This window comes from Lemur catta, chromosome 4 (assembly GCF_020740605.2).
Source record: "Lemur catta isolate mLemCat1 chromosome 4, mLemCat1.pri, whole genome shotgun sequence".
Taxonomy (NCBI): Eukaryota; Metazoa; Chordata; class Mammalia; order Primates; family Lemuridae; genus Lemur; species Lemur catta.
In genome coordinates, this window is record NC_059131.1 from 35,484,431 (window position 1) to 35,503,769 (window position 19,339).

At 48.8% G+C, this 19,339-nt stretch overlaps 1 protein-coding gene across 1 annotated transcript in view; it reads right to left on the bottom strand.

The window, feature by feature from the left end:
• The window catches only part of KCNK12 (potassium two pore domain channel subfamily K member 12), a 45,206-nt gene extending 26,083 nt beyond the window's left edge, over positions 1-19,123 (bottom strand). The window contains exon 1 of the mRNA XM_045549555.1: positions 18,711-19,123. Coding sequence (XP_045405511.1) covers positions 18,711-19,101 — 391 coding nt within the window. The 5' untranslated portion in view covers positions 19,102-19,123. The remainder of the gene's footprint in view (positions 1-18,710) is intronic.
• Positions 19,124-19,339: the final 216 nt, after the last annotated feature.

Genomic DNA, 19,339 nt, shown 5'->3' on the forward strand with positions numbered 1-19,339 from the left:
AAAGACATTGAAATAGCTGTTATAAAAATGTTAAATATGCTCAAGAGTCAAAAGACAAGATAAACATAATGAGTAGAAAAGTGGAAAAAATAAAGAACCAAGTAGAATATCTAGATATGAAAAATATAGTGTCTGAAATGAAAATTTCACTGGATAGGATTAACAGCAGATTAGAGACTGCTAAAAAAAAAGATGGAACTTGAAGACAGCAATAGCACTATCCAAAATAAAGCACAGTAAGGAAAAAAAAGACTGGAACAAAAAGGAAGCATAAGAGCCTCAGCTACCTGTGGGACAATATAAATTATACTAACATATGTGTAATTGGAGTTCACAAAGAGAGGATGGGCTGGGTGTGGTGTATGCATCTGTAGTCCCAGCTACTTGGGAGGCTGAGGCAGGAGGATCACTTGAGCCCAGGAGTTTGAGGCTGCTGTGAGCTATGATTGTACCATTGCACTCCAGCCTGGGTGACAGAGTGAGACCTTGTCTCAAAGAAAAAAGAGAGAGGGTGGGGGTAGCAAAAAGACTATTTGAAGAAATAATGGTCAAAATTTTTCCAAATTTGCTAAAACAAAAACAGGTCCAAGAAGCTCAATAGCCCCTAGATAGGATAAATACAAAGGAAACTACACAACAGCACATCAAAATCAACTTGCTGAAAGTCAGGGATGAAGAGAAAATCTTAAAAGCAGCCAGAGAAAAGAGTCACATTAGTTATAGGTAAACAGAGATTAAAAATATTCACAGACTTTTTATCAGAAACCGTGCAAGCCAGAAAACAATCTTTAAGGTGCTGAAAGAAAAAAAAAAACCCTCACCATTCAACCTAGAATTCCATACCCAGTGAATGTGAATATACCTTTCTTTTCTGAAAGATTTAATCACTTCTCCCTGGCTCTACCAATCATCACTGGTCCAAGTCACCATCATCTCTCACCTGGAATATTTTTGAAAAGCTTGCTAACTGGTTCCTATGTTTCTACACTTGCCACTTATATTAATAGTTCTTTATTGGATGAGATTGGGTGTGTTCAGGGTGGTAGAGCCATAGACAATAGTTCTTTATTGGAACAGTAGCCAGAGTGATCTTAACTTACAAGTCAGATCATCTCACACCTCTTTCCAAAATCCTCCAGTGGTTCCCCATTTCACTCACAGTAAAATCCAAAGGCCTTGCCATGGCCTGGGAACCCTGCATGATCTAGTGTCTGGTTATTGCTCTGACCTCACATTCTTTCTTTCTTTTCTTTTCTTTTCTTTTTTAGTGACAGGGGTCTCACTGTGTTGCCCAGGCTGATCTTGAACTCCTGGGCTCAAGGGATTCTCCCACCTCCAGCCTCCTGAGTAACTTGTACTACAGGCACATGCCACCATGCCCAGTTTGACCTCACATTCCAACACTCTCCCACTTGCTCCTCCTCCAAACACTATTCCAGCCACACTGGCCTCTTTGCCGCTCTTCCGGCAAACCACGTGAGCTCCTGTATAACCAGGAGGTTCACAAGCTAGGGTCACATGCTTGGAAACTTGGAACATGCTTCCTCTAAGTAGACCCTTCACTCAAGGGTCACATCATCAGAGAAACCCTTTCTGACCACCTTATCAAAAATAGCACCCCACTTCCATCACTATTCTCTTATCCTGATTTTTCCTCTTTGTAGCATTTTGTAATCTGACATTTGTTTATTTACTGTCTCCCCCAACTAGTATGTTAGCTCCATTTGGTAGAGACTTCGTCTACTTGTTCACTACTGTATCCCCATGGATTTTAACAGTTTCTGGCACAATGAGGTGCTCAATATTTGCTCAAAAAATAGATGAATGGGGATCATGTTTTCTGGATTCCAAATTGGAATACAGGGCCTACTAAGTGTTCTAGAAAATATGGAATGCAAACTCAGTATTACCACTGCCCCCCCCGCCGCCGCTGTGTCCATACCTCAAGTTTTTCTGGTGCTCTCCAGTTCTAGACTCCTTGATACATAAAAACATTTTGGTGCTAGTTCTGGAGAAGGCCAGCTATTGGTTTAAGCTTCAGCTCCAGGCACAGGATGCCCTGTGCACAGCTCCAAGGAGCTGCAAGGAGCTCTGAATGACGTGTGTCTCACTACAGCAGCATTACAGGAAAAGCATGGAAACATTACAAGGGAGAAGAGGTCAGGGCCTTGCAGATCCAATCCTGTAACTTAGGCAAGTTGGGCCTCTTTCTGCTGGGTCTACATCTTCTCCTTCTTCCCTGCCCAGCCCTGGGGAGGAGGAAAAGGTCAGGAACTGGGTTAGAATTAATCAGAGTGCTGTACTGGCTCCAAGTCTGCAGTTAGCGTGCCCTGCAGTCATGAACAGCTATAAAATAAGTTTTTAATGGAAAAACATTAAAAAAGAAATAAAGCAGGAATTCAGATGGAAGTGAAGGAGATTCTAGGGACAAATACGCCATGATTTAAGGTCATCACTACACACCTACCTTTGCTGCCTTTCCCACCTGCCAGTGCCTTTCGCCCCTGCAGGGCATAGGAGGATGCCCTGGGCGATCTCTGAGCAGGGAGGGCGATCAGGACTGCCCTGCTAAGCCCAGAGTTGGAGGAGCAGCTTCCTCCAGCCTCAGCCTGCTTCCCTCCCCAGCTTCTATGCGGCTGCAGCATCCTCAACTGCCTTCCTCCCATTATGAGACACATACACGAATCTCCAGGCCCACAGTCAGGCCCTTTCCCTGGATATTCACGGGTGGACTTGATGCCAAGAAATGGAAGAGGAACAGAGAGCAAGAAGACCCAAGGTTAGCAGAGGTCATGTTGATTCGTGGTGAGTGCCAGTCACTGAGCCCTGCCATTCAGCCCCTGAAAACATATCTCTCACTCCTTTTCTTCTGCTCCTTTCCAAAGGCCACGTGATCCCCAGCCCATCCCTACTCCCCTCTACCCAATTCACTCTGCACACAAATATCCAACATCCTGGGCTGCCCCATAAGCAAATGAACAAACATTTACTGGCTTTCAGGCTATTACAATACGCAAGGGTCCTCCCCACAATCCTGGGAGGTAGACGTTATTGTTAAAAATACTTATATACAGCTCCTAAGTCTAATATGCCAGAATCTGCTCACTCTTTGTTTAAAGTGCATACACTAATAGCTGTGAAATTATAACTACTGCAGATCGTGAGCCACTTAGAGCTCGTGAGGAACAATGCATGTTGGCAACCGCTTGAGTGAGTCTGGGATCACGTAGCAGTACAGAGCTGAATATACAAACCAAGTATGTATTCCTCAAGGACTGACCACCCACAGAGACGTGCAAGCTCTTGACAAAGTGAGGGGACATCCGACAGTGGGCTGACTTAAATGCTTGAGTGAACAGCCGAACAAGGGACTTCACAATTGTCTGGTCATTCCCTGGCAGTCTAGAGACCAACAATTTAGACTAATGAGATTGACTGACTTAATGGCATAACTACATAGCTACTAAACAGCCAGATTCTTCTTCTAAAACACTCATCCTCACACTACACCCCTACTCAAGAGCCACAATGGCTCCCTATTGCTCCATTCCAAGCCTAAACGTTTCTGCCTGGTTTTCAATGTCCTCCAGTATGATCTTAACCTCTGGAAGCAGTTTTACCAATCATTGTTCCTTAACAGGAGTAAGGCAGGCTGGTCCTGACCTCCCTCTCACTTTTCTCCCCCAGGCCCACCTACCCTGCAACCTTAGGGGTGGCATCAGACATGCTGGAAACAGCAAAAGATTTGGGGTCAGAGAACTCAGCTCAGGGTTTAGCTTTGCCACTCACTGTGTGACCTCAGCCAAATTGTCTATTAATGTTAATAAAAACATGAGCCCACATTAGAGTGCTTATTAAATACCAGGGCCAGACTAAGTACTGACATTCACTGTCTCATATAAATCTCCCAATAAGATGTAATGTAGGTGCCATTATTATTCCTATTTTACAGATGTTAAAATGGAAATTTGGGAATTTCATTCATTTATTGAACAAACACAAGGTGCTGTGCTAGGCAGTGGGAATATAATAGTGGACAAGAGAGACAAGAACCCTGTTCTCATGCGGCAGGGAGTAAGCAGAGGCCAGGTGACAAACAAGAAAATACTTGAACACGATGATTTGTGAAGGTAGCATATGCTCCAAGGATAATTAAGACAGATGGTGCAAGAGACAGCGAGTGGGGGCAGTAGGGGGGACTGCTGCACTCAGGGACCAGGGAAGGCTCCTCAAGGGTAACATTTTGGCTTTAGACATTGAGGCTTGAATGTGATTGAAAAGAAGTCAGCCATGCTACGACTCATGGGGAAGCACTCCCAGGAGCTGGAACAGCAAGTGCAAATGCCCAGGGTCCAAAAAGTCCAGTGTGGCTGGAGTGAGCTGAGCCAAGGGAAAAGGAGTGCCAGTGAGGCTGAGGGGGAGGGAACAGATCATGCAGGGCCTTCTGGTCACGATGAAGAGTCAGACTTTGTGCAATGGGAAGTCATTGAAGAGTTTCAAGCAAGGGAAGGACTTGACCTGACTTATGCTTTTAAAGATCTCTTTGGCCATGTGTGGAGAACAGGTTGTCAAGGACCAGAGAGAAAGCTGGGGGTTGGTTAGAACACTGATGTTGCCCCAGTGAGAAATGACGGTGATGGTTGGATAGTGATGGGCAGGGAGACAAGTGGATAGAATCAGAATGCATTTTGCAGATTGAGCTGGTAAGATTTGATAATGAATTGGACACAGAAGGTCAGGAAGAAAGAGGAATCAGGAAAATGCCTTGTGTGAGTGACATTTATTGAGGTGATGAAGACCGGGGAGGGAAACAGTCATGAATGGGATAGGGCAGGAATCAAGAGTTCTATTGTGAGCTTTTTAAAGTTTCGACACGTATTAGATATCCATGTGGAGATGTCAAGTAGGCAGCTGGACCTGTGGTTCTGAAGCTTAGTGTGGAGGACTAGGGTTACTCATCCACAAAATAGATGGGGTTTAAAGCAGTGGGGTGTGAAGAGGATCAGAGTACACCATCCCCAAATATGCCACTTTGGCATAAGGATTACTTTGAGTTGTATGCAATCAAGAAGCAGCAGATGCAGGAAAAGCTCCTTACCCTCCTAAGGAGGGTATTTATACCCTCCTACCTAAAGACAGGGTATAAATCTCCCTTTGTGAAGGTGTCCCATCCCCTCTCCCATACTCTTAATCGCTGGAGAGATAGCTTGAGATTGAGTGTGCTTAACAAACCTCACTAAAATAGCTCTTATCCTCCATTAATTTCCCCCCATATTTACCTTCCCACAATTTACAACTCTTAGAAGCCCACAGTCCTCTTCCTTCATCTCCATTTCTTCACTATTTACCACTCTTTGTTAAAATGGTATATAAGCCTCTGGGTCTAACAACTTCTTTGGGTCTTCACTTCTTTTCTACGAAGGCCTCCCTATGTATTTGCAATAAACTTTTTCTTCTGTTAATCTGTCTTTTGTCAGTTTAAGTTAGGGCCACAGTCATTGAAACTAAGGAAGTGGAGGAAAAAAGTTTTTCCTTCCCTACAGGTGAGATGAGATTGTCCAGAGAGCAGGGTCTGAGGACTGAGCATGGGGCCTTTCAACAATGAGAAGTCACAGAGAGGAGAGGACCCAGCAAAGGACACTGAGGAAAGCAGCAGTGGGGGGTCAAGGAGAGGATTCTGAGGGGAGATGGTCAGCCACGCCAAATGTCACTGAGATGCTACGATGAGGACAGGGAAGTCATCATGGATTTCCAGGAAGGAGGCCACTGGGGGCCTCACAACACACTCACTGGAAAGGGGGTGCTGGACTCAGCTTGATGTGGACCCAGGAGAGAGGGGGGTGAGGAAGGGAAAATGTTAGCTACTCTTTTGAGAGATTTTCCAGGATCAGAGAAATGGGGACATAGCTGGAGGGAAGTGCAGGGGTCAAGGGTGGGGTCTATCAAGTAGGAGGAAAATATACATTTGCATGCTGATGGAGTGTGAACTCATGATGCACAGGGGAGCGGGTAATGGCAGGAACTAAGTCCTTGAGAAAGGCAGTGGGACCCAGTGAAGCAGACATTTGGGAGTGGACAATTCCTCCACTGCCATGGGAGAGAAAGCAGTGCCACATGGTGGGTGGATTTGGGGGTGTAAAGATGAGGGAGTCCCTGTCTGATTACTTTTACTTTCTCAGTGTGGTGTGAGGAAAGGTCATTAGCAGAGAGTGAGGGTTATGGGAGGCTGAAGGTGGGAAGATGGGGGATCAGTGGGGAATTGACTAGTAGGAAGTGTTGGGGGGCTGCCAGTGTGGTGTGTCTTGGTACTCAGGGTCACTAAGTTAAAGTTGGGCCAGTTGGCATCAGTGCGTGGTTTTCTCTAGCCATATTCAGCTGCTTGGGGGCGGGTGAAGAACAGGTGGGAAGTTGACATTTTCATGGTGGCAGAGTGGGGACAGGGGTACAACAGAGGGAGGCAGGGGCAAGGCAGTTAGGGGTCCCTGCAGAGACAGTAAATCTAAGCTGGGTTAAAAAAGAAATGGGGGCCCAAAGATGGTAGAAACATAGGAGTGGGGGTGTTAATGACCTGTAGGTCCTGCAGCTGAAGGATTATTGAACTGGGGACAACAGAGGATGGAAGCCAGAAGCATGGGAGGTGATGGTCCAAGGTGAAATGCTTAGAGTCAAACACTTTGAAGGCAGCATGGTTACTGGTAATAGCAACAGCACAGAACCATGTGACCTGCTAGCACAGGGCAGAGAAAAGCACTGTTGTGGATGAGACTGTCAAGGAGCCCGAGTCTTGGATGGGTCACTTGTGGGAGACTGGAGAGGACTGGAGAGGAACTTGATGAGGTGGACTTCAATGAATGGGCAGGAGACATGTGCTGGCAACCCCAACGACAGAGCTCTCTATGGTCTGAATGTCCCCTTCGAAATACATGTTGAAATGGAATTGCTATTGTATCCGTATTAAGATGTGGAACCTTTAAGAGGTGATTAGGTCATGAGGGCTCTGCTGTCATTAAAGGATTGATGTTGTTATCCCAGGAGTGGGTTGGTTACCCTGGGAGTGGGCTAGTGATAAAAGGATGAGTTTGAGCTGATTCTCTGTCTCCCACTTACCATGTGATGCCTTCTGCCATGGGATGCCCTTCTCCAGAGGACAGCACCCTCAGTCTTGGACTTCCCAGCCTCCAGAACCATGAGCCAAATAAACTTCTGTTTCTGTGAATTACCCAGTCTATGGTATTCTGCGATACAGCAGCAAACAGACTAAGAGCTAAAATTCAAACCCAGGACCAGGGCCCTCAGCACTCTTTCCCTAACCGCTATATCGCACTGCAAATTGTTTCCTGGCAATGCAGATTTCTCCATTCTTAAAATGGAGACATGAATAATGCATCCTCGCCGGTCAAGGAGCTCTGCAAGGCAATTTCCGTATGTTAGGCCCACAATCCAATCTCTGCTTGACTGCTCAGGAGGCCCAAACAGCTCTGGTTAATACAGGGCATGCAACCCACTTCAGCTCTTGTCATGCACTCTTCCGAATCATCTTCTGGTCATGTGTACTGCTTACTAATGTGACATTAGGGACTGGGCTGCCTTAGGGACTTGGAGCTCGAGGGAAGGTAGAATTGGCAGCAAAGTGGACTTTGTGCAGCTGCTGGGTTCCTGACCCACTGCTTGCAAGTCACATCTCGCTCTAAATGCTCTGCTATAGCTGGCTCCTTACAGAAGCCCTGGAGTGAATCCCTTCAAAAACTGAAGCTTTCTTTTACAAAGTGAATCATCATCTGGTTTGCAAGTGGGGGATTTCTTATTTTACTTTTTTAAAAACAGGTGCCTAGGTAGAGTTGAGAATTTAGAAACAGCCATTCATTCAAATGTACATTTATTCCAAAAATATTTCTGCAGTCCCTCCCATGTGCCACAGCCTGCGTCAGGCAATGGGAGATACGGGGCGGGGGGACAGAGGAGACGGGGTGCTCGTCTTCCAGGAATCCAGAGTCTGGCAAGGGAGGCAGATGCTGAACAGTCACACAGATGATTCCAGGCTGTTCCAGTGGGAAGTGTGGGGAGTGACGGGGAGAAGGCGCTGGCAGGGCCAGGCCCTGCAGCCTCACTTCCTTCCACGCTGACACAGGCAGGGACCTCTTGCCTGCCTGCCACCGGCCCTGCCAGACCTCCTTCACAATTGGCTCACATGTGATCTCAGCTTTCTTTCCTGGCCTTCCGTTTTAGACAAGAACCCAACAATCAAAAACTGCATGGCCTCCAAAATGCATCTTGGCCCTATAGGAAATGCCAACAAACTCAGCATGGGCAGAGGTTTGTGTTTTCCTTTCCTTCTCGAGCCTCGGCTGTCCCTGCAGCATTTCTGGCAGGTCCTGGTGTTAGCAGCTAAACAGGCTTACACGAGGCGCTCAGAATTCAGAACACTTGGCAGCAGGGAAGGAGATCATGGCCATTTGGAAAGGATTATGGAGAAGTCACGCGGCGTGTGATTTAGGGTTTGCGTTTATCTCAACTGAAACTTTCCAGAAAGCTGGGACAACCAATTCTGACAAAAGCTTCCCCAAGTATTTTTGGAGGCACTGTGATGGTGCTGGGCTGTGTAGGTGGGGGTGGCTTTTCCTGGTTTGTGGAATTGCATTTCATTACTGATAAAACTTCCATCAGATTTGTGAGCCAACATTCAGTTTCTAAGGGGTGTGTCTTGGGCAGGTGAAGGGAGAAGGTGGCACCCCTGGGCTGAGGGGCAGAATTCAGCGGGGCCTCCATAGAGCAGAGAGATGTGGCCATGGCCAGGGACAGATGGGGAAGCTGAGCCAATGGGAGAACTGGGACCAGAGCTCCCTTGTTCAGGACTGAACTTTGCCTATCACTCCTCGGGGGTGACAAGAGCGAGGCTTGGGACTGTCTAGTTTGGTTTCACTCCAGGGATTCTGGCTCAGCCAGGCACCCTTATTCTGCTGGGCACCTGGCAGGGTCAGGGCAAGGACCCAGCTGACTCAGAGAGCCACACAGACAGCATTGTCAGGCAGGGGAGCCCCAGACAGAGTGAGCTGGCTGTCCCGCTGCACACCTGCCAGCTGCTGAGAGATCGTTAAAGCCATGGTCCAGCGGAGAGGCCAGTGTGCAGCCAGCCCCTCCTGCTGCAGGGGCGGGGAGGGGTGGGAGGAGGCGCTGGGAGGTTCCTGGAGCACAGCCTGGACCCAGCTTGCTCAGTTTTCTGTTGTTGTTAATTTCTAGCAGTCCAAAGTTTTCAGTTACTCATTCATTCATTCCATCCACTCAACATATGTTGATTAATCACCTACTTTGTGCCAAGCATTATGCTCCATGATTGACAGAATCTACAGCCTTGCTCCTCTTCAAAGCAGTCATTCAATGCATAGCTGTTACCATTATGGTTATTACTGTTTTATTGATTGTATCAGTGACAAGCACTACTAAGACATAGCTGCTGATCTGAAAGAAGAAGAAAAGAAACTAATTTTTCTGTACACCTACTATGTGCTAGGTCCTGTGCCAGTTTTGGACACATCTTATCCCACTAAACAGAGGCTTACATCATAGCTGGAAAAGCTGGCAGAGAAACAAATAATTAGCACATGTCTAGGGGCAGTAAGAGGGATTTCACAGAGGGTCCTTCTCTAGTGGCACCATTTGAGCTGAGCCTTGAAGATGAAGTTCACCCAGTAGAAAATGGGAAGAGATGGAAGGGCATTCCAGGTGGAGGGAACAGCATGAGCAATGACCTAGAGGCTTAAAGCGTGGGCCTGAGGGCTGCGGGAAGGGTGGGAGGGGATGGGGTGGAGGGTGGCCAGAAGTCAAGGATGGCTAGAGAGGGGGTGGCGCTGTGAGGTGCTTGGTGTCATGTGTTCTCCCAAGGTCTGGGCAGGGTCTGTCCCTAGGACATGAGCTTAGGCAGTCTCCCTCAAAACAACCAGCCCCTGAGGGGCTGAGTCCTGAGCTGGCCATGTCCCCAGACTTTCTCTGCTGGAAAATGAGGACCTTCTGAGCATTTGGTTTTCTGTCCCGCCCCTTCCCATCCACTGCTGCTGTTTCAGGTGCAAGGCTGAGGGACCTCAGGTCTGGGCAGGAGCTTGGTGCAATGGGCCTCCAAAGTTCCCTTCAACACAAACTCCCAGAGTTCTAGTGAGCTCTGCAGGAAGCACGTGCTGTCTCCCTGCTCCCCTCTGCACAGCAGCCTCCTTCATGGAGAGGCTGGGTGGGGGATGGAAGGCAGGCAGCCCTCGCTTCAGTGTAGCCATGAGACAGCAAGCAGCACAGCACAGCCAGACCCCAGAGTCTCTAAGCTGTGCTTTAGTCCTTGCTGATACCTCCTGATCCTCCTCCACTGCAACAAACCAGCAGACTCCAGACTGGACTGGGATTCTTCCCCCTCTGTGGAACTGCATGGTTCAAGGCTGGCAGAGAAGATCCTGGGAAGCTAGGAGCCCTGGATCCTCTATTCTGCCACTGATTGACTTGCTGTGTGATGGCAAGAAAGTCACTTAACCTCTCTGAGCCTGCCTCTTCATCTGTGAAATGGGATATCATCTTTGCTTTCCTAGGGTTTTGGGAAGATTGGTTCCTGAGTAAACATAGATAAAAACACAGTACATTGGCAAGCATGACACGTGGCAGGAAGGGGAGCCAATCGATGAGACCGATGGTGCCCTGGTCATCCCCTTCACTCCCCAGAACAAAGGCCCTGGCTGCTGGCATGATGAAGCCTGGAGAGGGGACATGCTGGCAGGCTCTGCAGCCTCCCTGGCCCCAGCTCCCATCCTACCCCAGGGTGCTATGCCTGGGAATGGGGCCCTGGTGCTTTCTCCACCCACCCCAGGGAGCTGTAGTGGGTGCAGGGTGCAGCGGCCTGGCTCCCACCCATGTGGGGTGGTTTGCTGCAGTGCCAGGACCGTCCTCCAGTGGCTTCCACCCGGCAGTCCTGGACACGGGGTACATCTCAGAGAAGCGTGGCCGGGCCTGGCCTCAGCCGGCCAGCCTCCCTGCTGCTCTCAGCTCCATGACATCCTCCTGAGCCTGAGCACTGCCAAGAGGCCCTAGCACACTTGGGAAACAAGGAGGGTGGGCCGAGGTGTGGCTGCCCAGGGCGCTGCTCTGGGGTGGGGGCAGAAGCACCCAGTTATTCACCATGCATGTTCTTTACGACAATTAAAAGAGCACCACACACATGAGGAATGATTAATGATTTCTTTTGAGGACCCAAAGAAAAAGCACCTTGAAAAGCACCCTTCTAGGCCAATTATGTAACAGCATAGGACAGCAACATGCCCAAGAGGGAGTGGCCAACTAGAGTGTGGCAGATGCCACACTGCAGGGTGGCTGAGACCAGAGGGCCATGCACAGGGTGGTGTGGCCAGGTGAGCCTCAGGGGATAAGAAGTGCCTCGGTCTCCCTCCTGCACTAGCAGGGTTGCCCAGCTCTGGGGAGCTAATGCCACTCAGGGTCACCAGGCACTGCATACATAGGTTAGTGCCTTCAATCTTTAAAGTAACCCTGTCAGCAAGAATCATCATGAGCTTCACTTTACAGAGGAGGAAACCGAGGCAAGGAGAAGTACAGCCGCTCTCCAGGAACACACAGCTCGTAAGTGGCAGAGCTGGGACTGGAACTCAGGCAGGCAGGCTACAGAGCTGGCGTGGTGGGTCTGCACTGAACTACACTGGGAGGATATGAGTGAATAGGTCTCCTGGACATGAGAACATCAGAGCTGGGAGGGGCTCGGTGATCTCAGGCACTTCCTTCTTTTAGGAATGGAGAAACTGAGGCACCAGATGGTGATGCGTCCTGGTCAAAGCCACGCAGCTGGTGAGTGGCAGAGTTGGGTCTAGGCTCCCAGTGCCTGACTCACCGCTGCTTCTCTACAATCTGGCTCCCCCATGTGCAGTCTAGGGACCAGTAGCATGGCACTGTGGGGAGTGGTGAGGAGTGCAGAATCTCAGGTTCCACCCTGGACCTTCCGAACAGAAACCTTCATGGAACCCAGATGCCCAGGGGGCTCACATGCCCATTGCAGCGTGAGAAGTGCTGCTCCATGCTACCCTGCCTTTTTGGTCTGCAACATCTGTTACTGTGAGTATAACCACATTGTATCCAGACATTGTAAAACTTGAAATTACAAGATGCTCCATCCTGGGGTCACTTCAGAACAAGTCCTCTGGGATTTGGAAGAAGCAGATGGAGCAGGTCTCCCAGAGCTTGATCCTTCAATGAGCCCAGGCACACCAGTTATCACTGACCTCCTAATGAGCCAGGAGCTTAGCCCTGAGCTGGGAGTCAGCCAAGCCCAGGGAGGAGGTGACACTCACAAAGTCCAGAGTATTCCCCACCACAGGACTGGCTGCCTGTCTGGAGAGGGCCTAGATCCCCCTGAGGAAGAACTAGACCCAGAAGTTGGCTAGGGAATGGCAGGGTTTAGGGTAGAACTTCCTGGGGACTGAATCTCAAAGCAGTGGTGGCAGCCAACAGCTGGCTTGGGGTGACTTGGGGCTTCAGTACCCCTCTTTACTCTCTACCAGCACCCCCTAACTCCATGGCAAGTGCTATGCTCCTGTAATTTCAAGGTCCTCTAGGGCTCTCAGAGAAGACTGCGGGGAGTGGCGGGTACTGAGGAGAGGCCCAGTGGTCAGGGCTCCAGCCCCCACCCCCAATTAGAGCAGCTCTGCTGCTGCCTATTTTCTATAATGGGCTGCTTGTTAGCTTTTGTTGACAAAATGGTTTAAATGCTTGGAAAGTTCTGGAGGATTTTTATGGTGCTTTCAGCTGGAATACTCTAGGGTGTATCTTTGCTCCATTTGGCACAATTCTGGGCTGTTCAAGGCTGGGGCCCTTGGGCATGGTCAGGGCTAAGTGGAAGAATGCTCCCTCTTGGCTGGCTGGATCCAGGAATAGTGGCGGACCATTCCCAGGAGCCCAGGGCACAGGAGAAAGAGGGTCCAGGTGCCCTTCTTGTCTTAGTCTTTGATGGCCTGGCAGCTGCCCACATCTGTTTCTCCATCTTGCCCTTCTCCACTTACCCAAAATTTCGCAAAGGAAGCAGCTCTCTTTAAAGCAAGGAAGGCTGAAGACACTAAAGCCACAGCCTTTTTCAGGAGGCAGCTGAGCTCCTGGAACTGAGTGTGATCCTAGAGAAAACCAAGTGGATGTGTGGCTTGTTTCCATGGAGCGATTAGCTGGATAGCTGTCGAATCTCTGCTAGGCTTTGTAGAGGCGTAGGCTCAGCTAGGGAGAAACCAGTCTCTCACTCCAGCGAGGCTGGCCACAAGCACCAGAAGACAGCAATACCCGCTGACTCAGCAATTTCACCACTGGGAAGTCATCCCAAGGAGATATTAAAGAAAAGGCCACATGCATAAAGATGATCACTGTGGCATTACTCAAAATAGCCCCACACTGGGAAACACCCAGCTACCTAGCAATAGGGGTAATGAATTACAGAACATCAACTAGATGGAATATTATGCACCCACTGAAATCAGCCTGTAAAAGCTATGTGAGAACATAGGAACAGCATTGATGATAAAACATTAACAAAAGGAAAACAGCTCAGCACATATCAGTTAGTTCCTTCTCTTTTTCCTACAAAAAATATAGACAAGGAACTGCAGGGGAACCTGCAAAAATGAAGAGAGTTATGTTGGGGCAGTGATATTACGAGTGACTTGTTCTTTTATTCATTTAATAAATAATTATTGAGGGTTTACTATGGGCTGGGTGCAAGAATGGAGTAGTGAATGGAAGTGAATTTTCTGCCTTCCACCCAGAGCTTCAAATCTAACGAGATATTTTTTCTCTAAATGTCCTTCGAAGCTGCCATAGCATCATCTTTCAATAAAAAATAGTTGGTGAGAGAAAAAAGTGAGGAAAGGTAATCCTTTCCTTCTGGATAATGTATCTCATATCAAAACCACCTCCAGCTGCATTACATACATGTTAGAAGAAAGCCCAATGTAAATGTGGTAGTGACATTCTGAGCTTATAATGTCTTAGTTTCCTTTGTAGCAAAAACATTTTTTTAAAAATCTATGTTGAAAAAGGGGGAAAAAGTTAGGACTTGTTACTAATCTCATGGCTGAATAATTAAGTGTGCCTAATTCTGAAAGTAGCAAGCTAAATTATGCAGTGCCAAAAGTGACAGCTCTTATACCTACACCATCCCGTCTACAGCGGCATGATTTTAGTTTTATAGCTAAAAAACGCTGCCAGAAAACCTAATAAAAGGAAGCAAAAATATTTCTGTTTATATCAAGCTGCCATTTGAGAAAGACTTTTAAATATGTTCTTTCCTATGTGTAAATCTGACAGCAGATGCATAATTAAAACCCCAGTGGAGAGTTTCCTTTTAATCTTTTCAAAGTAAACCAATAAAACATCCTTTAGGATGTGAAATGATAGGTTAATACGCTTTGGATGGTTTTGAATATCTCTGAGCTGGAGTACTGCCTCCAGGAATATTATTTAGTACTAAAAGACCACAAGCCACCATCTTTATCTTTAGGAGTTCATGTAATCACAGGAGACACAGATACTGATGTGCCAAAGGCCACTCATACCCCTATGATGAGTTATGCTTGTCTTGGATGTCTGTTAAATGGAGGCATGAATAAATGGATGCATTCACATTAAAACAAACTTGATTTCAACCCCTAGGGACTATGTCACATAGCATAAATGGGAGAAATAATAATTACCCAGGATTTCAGTTCAGTGTAAGTAATCAGTATAAATAATTTAGACCACAAAGTAGATTTTTATTTTGCTTGCGCTACTCAAATTGTCTCAACCACTGCTGAATAATCACAGGTAAAATTTTCCCACCGGGTCTGTGTTGTATGGACACATGTGTGTCTATACAGCTGCAAACTGTCCAGCTCTAGACATGGGGCCCTGTTCAAACCAAATGCCAGGATAAATATTTGATCTCATTGTGGTGTTCCACTACCCTTGAGTACACACAGCCACACCTGAACTTTCTTTATGTATTCCACTCATTGAAGGCCTATTTCTGCCCCTTGTTCTCCTCCTCTATAGGCACTCTTAAGAGCCTATAGAGCTGTGAATGCACAAGTGAGCATGTACACACACACACACACACACACACACACACACACAGTGTAGAAAAAGGCAGAAAATAAGTGGCTTCTGTCCTTGGACCAGAGTTTACCAGAATATCTCCTTGCTAGTGCCCCTATCTCTGACCTTCTTTATCTTGGCTCTTGCCTGCCCAGCTAAAACCTGCCAGATGCTTCTAACCTGTATGACCTACAAGATGTGTCTGATTCTTCAAGTTTTCCCTGGGCTTAATGATTTGATAGCCTGACCATCAGAGCAGTCCCTGCCCTGGTGTCAGAACACACACACGTTCATTCAGATGGACAGACACACACACAACCTTTATCAAACTCTTCAGTCTCGAACAAGACTGTTTCCACCAATTATATGCATGAAATTGGGGGAACACACTCTGCATACTTGGTTTCTAGACCTAGCTGAACCCCTCATTAACTGTGTGACCTTGGACAAGTCCCTTAACACTGTGCCATATGAGATTATACCAAAGGTCTCCTTTTAATAACCCTTAGTGAGGATGGCCATGACATGCTGCTCATAAATGCTACAATCCAGCTGCTCATGTTAGAATATGCTTTAACCTTTGCCACGTAGAATAAGCTTTAACCTTTCAAAATATAGCACTGGGCCTGATATATACAATACATCATATTTATGGAATGAATAAAGGAAGGATTTTTCTATACTAAAGTCTAGATGAATCATTTAGCTGGGTCTACACAACACACACACATACACACACATATACATAAATGTCCTGTTTGATTAGGCAGTATAAATAGCTGAACCAAATCATTTTGGTCCCCTGAATTTCAAACTACTGTATGAACCAAACACACTGTGATATTCACTCATCAAATAAAAATGAGTATATGCTAATTTTCCTCTTCACTCGATGAGGTGGCAGATAAAGAATCCTGACTGCCCATTTGGATATGAGCTCTGGCTCCCTGAGCTGTTGAACCCAAAAAAGCATCAGTAATAATAATTGTCTCTGAAGACTCAGGGAATTTAAGGCAAAGAAACTATGTAAGCAGAAGAGAAATGGACCTATGCAGGTCTTTCCTTAAATCTCATCCAAGTGTATTTTGCAAAGGGAAGGCTGAAATGCCAATCATGCTACTTGTGGATTCAGCAGAACTTCCCTGACTGACAGAAGTGACCAATTTGAACCACTGCCCCAGAATGCCCCAGCAGGTGGCTAACCAGTAGAGCCCCTGCTACTTGTATGGCTATCTTGGCACCCCTGCAGAGGGCTAGTTCAACCCTGAGCTGTCCACAGGCTGGTTCGAATGTTTCCTTGCAGATTTTGGAAGCAACATGCTGGGTCATTCGTAACACGGCCACATGCTTCAGTGTAGCCTTCCCACACTGCTTGCCTATATCTGAAAACACAAATCAAGAAAGAGAACATAGTTTCTTTCTGCTTGACTAAAGAGCCAATCCTGCCAGTAGATTAAAGGTTGAGGAATAGAACAATTTCCCAACATGCTGACTTAATTTTGTGCAAAGAGCTGAGAGAGAGAAGCTTTAGAAGCCATGCCTGGCCTCAGAATCTCTGCATCCAAAAGGGCAGTGAATAAAAGATTGATGGAGCTCATCAGAGAGGCATAGAGACCACAGGTCACTGGAATGAGGCCCTATTTGGATGGACTCATGGCCTGAAGGGGAAGAGGATACTGCAAACAGCTTCCCCTTTACCCTGTGGGTTCCATTAGGAAGCCAGAGCATGCCACTGGGAAAAAAATGTTGTGACCACCCAATATGTACACAGGTCCCTCTAGGTGGAAGACAGCAAAAGGGTGTGTTTACAAGAGGAAGAGCGCAAATCAATTGCAAGCTACGAACGCATGATGTCATCCTCTAGGACTAAGCATCCTTAGTACTTTTAAAGCACTTAAAAAAAACTCTAGTTGCTATAGCAACTTGATGCAGCTCTTAAAAGGGGATTTTTTGAGGGGGTCATTTTATATCTTCTATCACCATAACAACATGATATAGCTTTTAAAGGGTATTTTTATCCAATTTGTGTGTGCCTTGGACTTGGGCCATATTTGCCTTTTCTATTTAAAATAATCATATCAAGCATGACACATGAAAAATCATAGAAGGCAAGGAAGCCCTTTCATAGACTATACATATACACTCAGAAAGACATCTCTAGCTGCTCATATTCTGCACATGGATGCAGCCTTTCTCCCTGCCTCCAACAGCCATCTGCGGTGGCTTACACTGGTCAGTTACAGTCCCTGCCCTGTCTCTGAGCTGGCATACCAAACCACCCCAGAACCCACCCACGGAAGGCGTGTCTATGACATCCCTCACTTCTCAGCCCAGCAAATCCAGCCCCCTCCTCCAAAACTGCACCACCAGGGACAGTGCCTCGGGATGACTAGAGGTGTGACCAGCCAAGTGCCTTCTCCCACCCTGGGAGTCCAAGCAGGAGTGGGGGACACACACAGTCTTGCCAAAGTGAGAAGCTTGTATTTCTTCTGCACTCTACACAGGTGAGTAACTGAGGTGGGGGAGGAGAGCTGTGTTTCACATGGCACCCAGGGCCCAGGGAAAGGGGGACATGGGAAAGCGAGTGAGAGAAGAGAGGAGGGAAGTGGTGGGGCGGACAGCAGTGGTGGCTCCAGAATCTCCCCACAGGAGCTCAAGGGCAGCAATCTGGCCAAAGAGGGAGGAGTGGGGGGGGGGCTGAGGAGTATTTACACAGCATTTTTTGTCAAATTGAAAAAACATGAACTGTTTACGACAAAAATAGGGAAAAGGGATGATGGAAAGTATAGGGAAAGTATCCCTGTTCCCAGCTATCCCTTGGCACTACCACTGATTGGAAAAAGTGGCGAGGGAACAAAGAAAGAGGTCACGAAATTGGAGAAGAGGCTGGGGAGTGGGGGGTTACCAAGGGAGGGAGCATAAGTCCGGGCCTCCGACTAACAGGCTTTACTTTGGAGGGGGGCAGTGTAGACTGTAGGAGAAGCGGGTGGGAAGGAGATCTAGGGAAAATGCTTCTGGGGCAAGTGGTCGCCCTCCCCAGGGTAAAAAGGTTAGAGGCCGCTGAGGGGAAAACGCAGGGTAAAGAAAGGAAAACGGTGTGAAAGAGGAGGAAATAAACATGCTGAGAGTGGACGGAGAAAGGGCTTTCGAAATCATCTGTGTGAGGAAACTGAGGCCCGGGGTGGAGGGTGGCGGAGAATAGGGGGAAAAAAAAAAAACAGCGGCCCTTGACACATATCCTCACATTTTCTCCTCGTTTAGAGGAGAAAACTGAGGCGCGCCAAGGTCACGTCATGGAGTCTGCAAGAAGTGCTGGAGCGCAGGCAGCCCCGCGCTGCCCGGCGCCCGGGTGAGGTTCTCCCCATTCGGCCACACTGCCAGGCGAGTCACTGCTGAGCGCGCGCCAGAGCTGGGCTTTCCTCCGGCGGCGCAAGCCGGGGAAGAGAGAAGAGGCAGCAGGAGGGGGACGGGCGGAGGGGAGAGGGCGAGACAAAAGTCCGCAAAGGGACATCAGAAGGGAAGGGAGGAACCGAGGGACGCGGACCGAGCCGCCGAGCAGTGGCAAACGCGGCCGGTGAAAGGCGCAGAGAGGAAAGACGCGCGCGGGGCGCGCCGCTCACCTATGGTTGACACCACGGTGCCCACGAAGTAGAAGGCGCCAGGGAAGTCCCAGCGCGGGCGCAGCGCGTCGGCGCGGACGCCGGCGGCCAGCGCGGCCTCGTAGTGCCGGAGGAAGGCGCGCAGCTCCGGCTCGGCCACGCCGTGCGCCGCGCTGAAGTTGCGCAGCGTGGCGCCCCAGCGCGCCCGCGCCTCCGCCTCGCCCGGGCTCTCGAGCGCCGAGAAGACCGTGGCACCCGCCACCAGGTAGAGGCCGATGAGCGCTGCCAGCAGCACGAAGCGGCCGGTGTCCTCGTTGAGGTGCGAGCGGCGGCAGCAGCAGCAGCAGCAGGAGGGGCGCGGCAGGCGGCGGCGGCAGCGGCGGGGCGGGGGCCGGGGGCTGCGTGAGGACATGGTCCGGAGCTCAGCCCCGGGGCCGGGGCGGCGCTCGAGGCCCGGGCCGCGACATCCCCCCCGCGGGAGCAGGAGCGTGAGGATGGTGGCCAGGGGTCAGGGGCCGCCGTGGAGCCCCTCGCCGCCTCCCCCAGAACCCGGACGGAGGGGCGCCTCCGCCTGCTCCCCGGCGCTCAGGCCACACACGAGTCCCGCGGCCCAGCGGGCGCCAGGGCTGGGGCGCTCCTCTGCGCGCCCC